The sequence below is a fragment of the Crocuta crocuta genome, unplaced genomic scaffold (assembly GCF_008692635.1).
Source record: "Crocuta crocuta isolate KB4526 unplaced genomic scaffold, BGI_CrCroc_1.0 scaffold129, whole genome shotgun sequence".
NCBI classification, from domain to species: Eukaryota; Metazoa; Chordata; class Mammalia; order Carnivora; family Hyaenidae; genus Crocuta; species Crocuta crocuta.
The window spans coordinates 4,865,001-4,867,196 of NW_027551571.1; the positions used below are offsets into that span (position 1 = coordinate 4,865,001).

At 52.6% G+C, this 2,196-nt stretch overlaps 1 protein-coding gene across 1 annotated transcript; it reads left to right on the forward strand.

Annotated features, from left to right (window-relative positions):
* Positions 1–38: 38 nt before the first annotated feature.
* ID2 (inhibitor of DNA binding 2) lies at positions 39–2,190 on the forward strand. Its single transcript, XM_077751041.1, has 3 exons — positions 39–501; positions 814–877; positions 1,717–2,190. Exons 1-2 carry the CDS (start codon positions 154–156, stop codon positions 868–870), a joined length of 405 nt encoding a protein of 134 aa, XP_077607167.1. The 5' UTR covers positions 39–153; the 3' UTR covers positions 871–877; positions 1,717–2,190.
* Positions 2,191–2,196: the final 6 nt, after the last annotated feature.

Below are 2,196 nucleotides of genomic sequence, written 5' to 3' on the forward strand. Positions count from 1 at the left end.
CCCGGCGAGTGCGGATAAAAGCCGCCCCGCCAGGCTCCCGGCTTCATTCTGAGCCGAGCCCGGTGCCGAGCGCAGGAAGCTCCGCAGGCGGCGGCGGCCTGAGCTCCTGGGCAGCCCGCTCCCTCCCGGCGTCTCCGTCCCCGCGCGGTCAGCATGAAAGCCTTCAGTCCGGTGAGGTCCGTGAGGAAGAACAGCCTTTCGGACCACAGCCTGGGCATCTCCCGGAGCAAGACCCCGGTGGACGACCCGATGAGCCTGCTCTACAACATGAACGACTGCTACTCCAAGCTCAAGGAGCTGGTGCCGAGCATCCCGCAGAACAAGAAGGTGAGCAAGATGGAAATCCTGCAGCACGTCATCGACTACATCCTGGACCTGCAGCTCGCCCTGGACTCGCACCCCAGCATCGTCAGCCTGCACCACCAGCGGCCCGGGCAGAGCCAGGCGGCCCGGACGCCGCTGACCACCCTCAACACGGACATCAGCATCCTGTCCTTGCAGGTGAGACCCGGTCCCGGCGCCCCCGCGCACCCCCGTCCCCGCCTGGGCTGCCGCCCGCGGACCCCTCTTCGAGACGGTGACTTGCCGACGAGCCAATTAACTTTTAAAAAAATCTTCCGTAGATGGAGTCGTGCGTGAAATCGCTGATGAGTTCTGACACGTTAATGCATTGGTCTGTGATTCGGAATTGTAGCCTAAACGTGTTCCGTGAAACTTGCTGTTCTGTGGACTACTTTGGAAAAAAAAAAAAAAAGGGGGGCCCTTTCTCCCCAAGATTGTCTAACATCGCCTTTTATCCCCGTTCTCTCGCAGGCGTCTGAATTCCCGTCCGAGTTCATGTCAAATGACAGCAAAGCGCTCTGTGGCTGAAAAAACGGTGAGTGTTCGCGTGTGCCTCCGTCCGGACACCGCCTCTCGGAGTGTGTGTGCGTGCGCGTGTTGTGGGTTTTTTTTTTTTTTTCCATTTGTGTGTGTATCTGCAACACTGGGGATTTAGTAAACGAATGTGTGCTTCGGGTGTATTGCACGTNTGTGTGTGCGTGTGTGTGTTGTGGGTTTTTTTTTTTTTTTCCATTTGTGTGTGTATCTGCAACACTGGGGATTTAGTAAACGAATGTGTGCTTCGGGTGTATTGCACGTAGTACGCTGCCTGTGCATACGAGCTGTGAAGCGGCTTCCAGCCCGGATTACTCCAGATCGCAGGACATTTTCCTNGGCTCCTGCCGCCCCTGCACGCCCGGCCGTCTTCCCGGTGCCCCGGCGCCGCGAGGCACTGGCCTCCGCGTCATCAATCTTCTCCCGCAAATTCCAGAGAGCGCCTCCTTTCCCTACGACGTAGCCGGCTTCCCGGGGCCTCCGGCCCTGTGATGTGGGATGCCGACTTCCCTATCTGCTCACCAAAGGGCTGTTTTCAATCAAATAATTGTTCCAAGACGCAGACTGGCGCCCGGCAGCGCTGCAGCTGGAGATGCCGCTAGGAGATCGCGTCGGGAAGTTGTTTTCCCTGGAGTCTCTGCGATTTTCATGTTTCATTTTCGCCGCCCAGGCCCAGTGTGTGTGTGTGTGTGTGTTGCATCTGGACGCCAGGGTTTGCCCAATCTTTGAGTGTTTGGTGGTTAAATGTTCAAACTGCGGCTTCCTCCTGGCGCCAGTCTGCCCGCCTCTGCCCTTAAGATCCCTGCTCCTAAAACATGCCTCTCCCCCAATCTTTTGCAGGTGGTCATGACTTTTCTTTTCTTTGCACAACAACAAATCCACAGGATCTTTTAAGGCGCCGAACTTCTTATTTTTCAACCATTTCACGAGGAGAACAACAAAGTTGAATGGACCTTTAAAAAAAAAAAAAATGGAAGGAAAACTAAAAATGATCATCTTCCCCAGGGTGTTCTCTGACCTGGACTGTGATATTAGTTATTTATGAAAAAGACTTTTAAATGCCCTTTCTGCAGTTGGAAGGTTTTCTTTATATACTATTCCCACCATGGGGAGCGAAAATGTCTAAAACCACAAGGAATTTCCCAATTTAAGCAGACTTTGCCTTTTTTCAAAGGTGGAGCGTGAATACCAGAAGGATCCAGTATTCAGTTACTTAAATGAAGTCTTTTGGTCAGAAATTACCTTTTTGACGCAAGCCTACTGAATGCTGTGTATATATTTATATATAAATATATATATATATTGAGTAAAACTTTGTGA

Coding starts and splice junctions, on each gene's coding strand:
- ID2 (XM_077751041.1), top strand. CDS start 154: ATGAAAGCCTTCAGTCCGGTGAGGTCCGTGAGGAAGAACAGCCTTTCG. Junction 502..813: donor TCAGCATCCTGTCCTTGCAG/GTGAGACCCGGT, acceptor GTTCTCTCGCAG/GCGTCTGAATTCCCGTCCGA.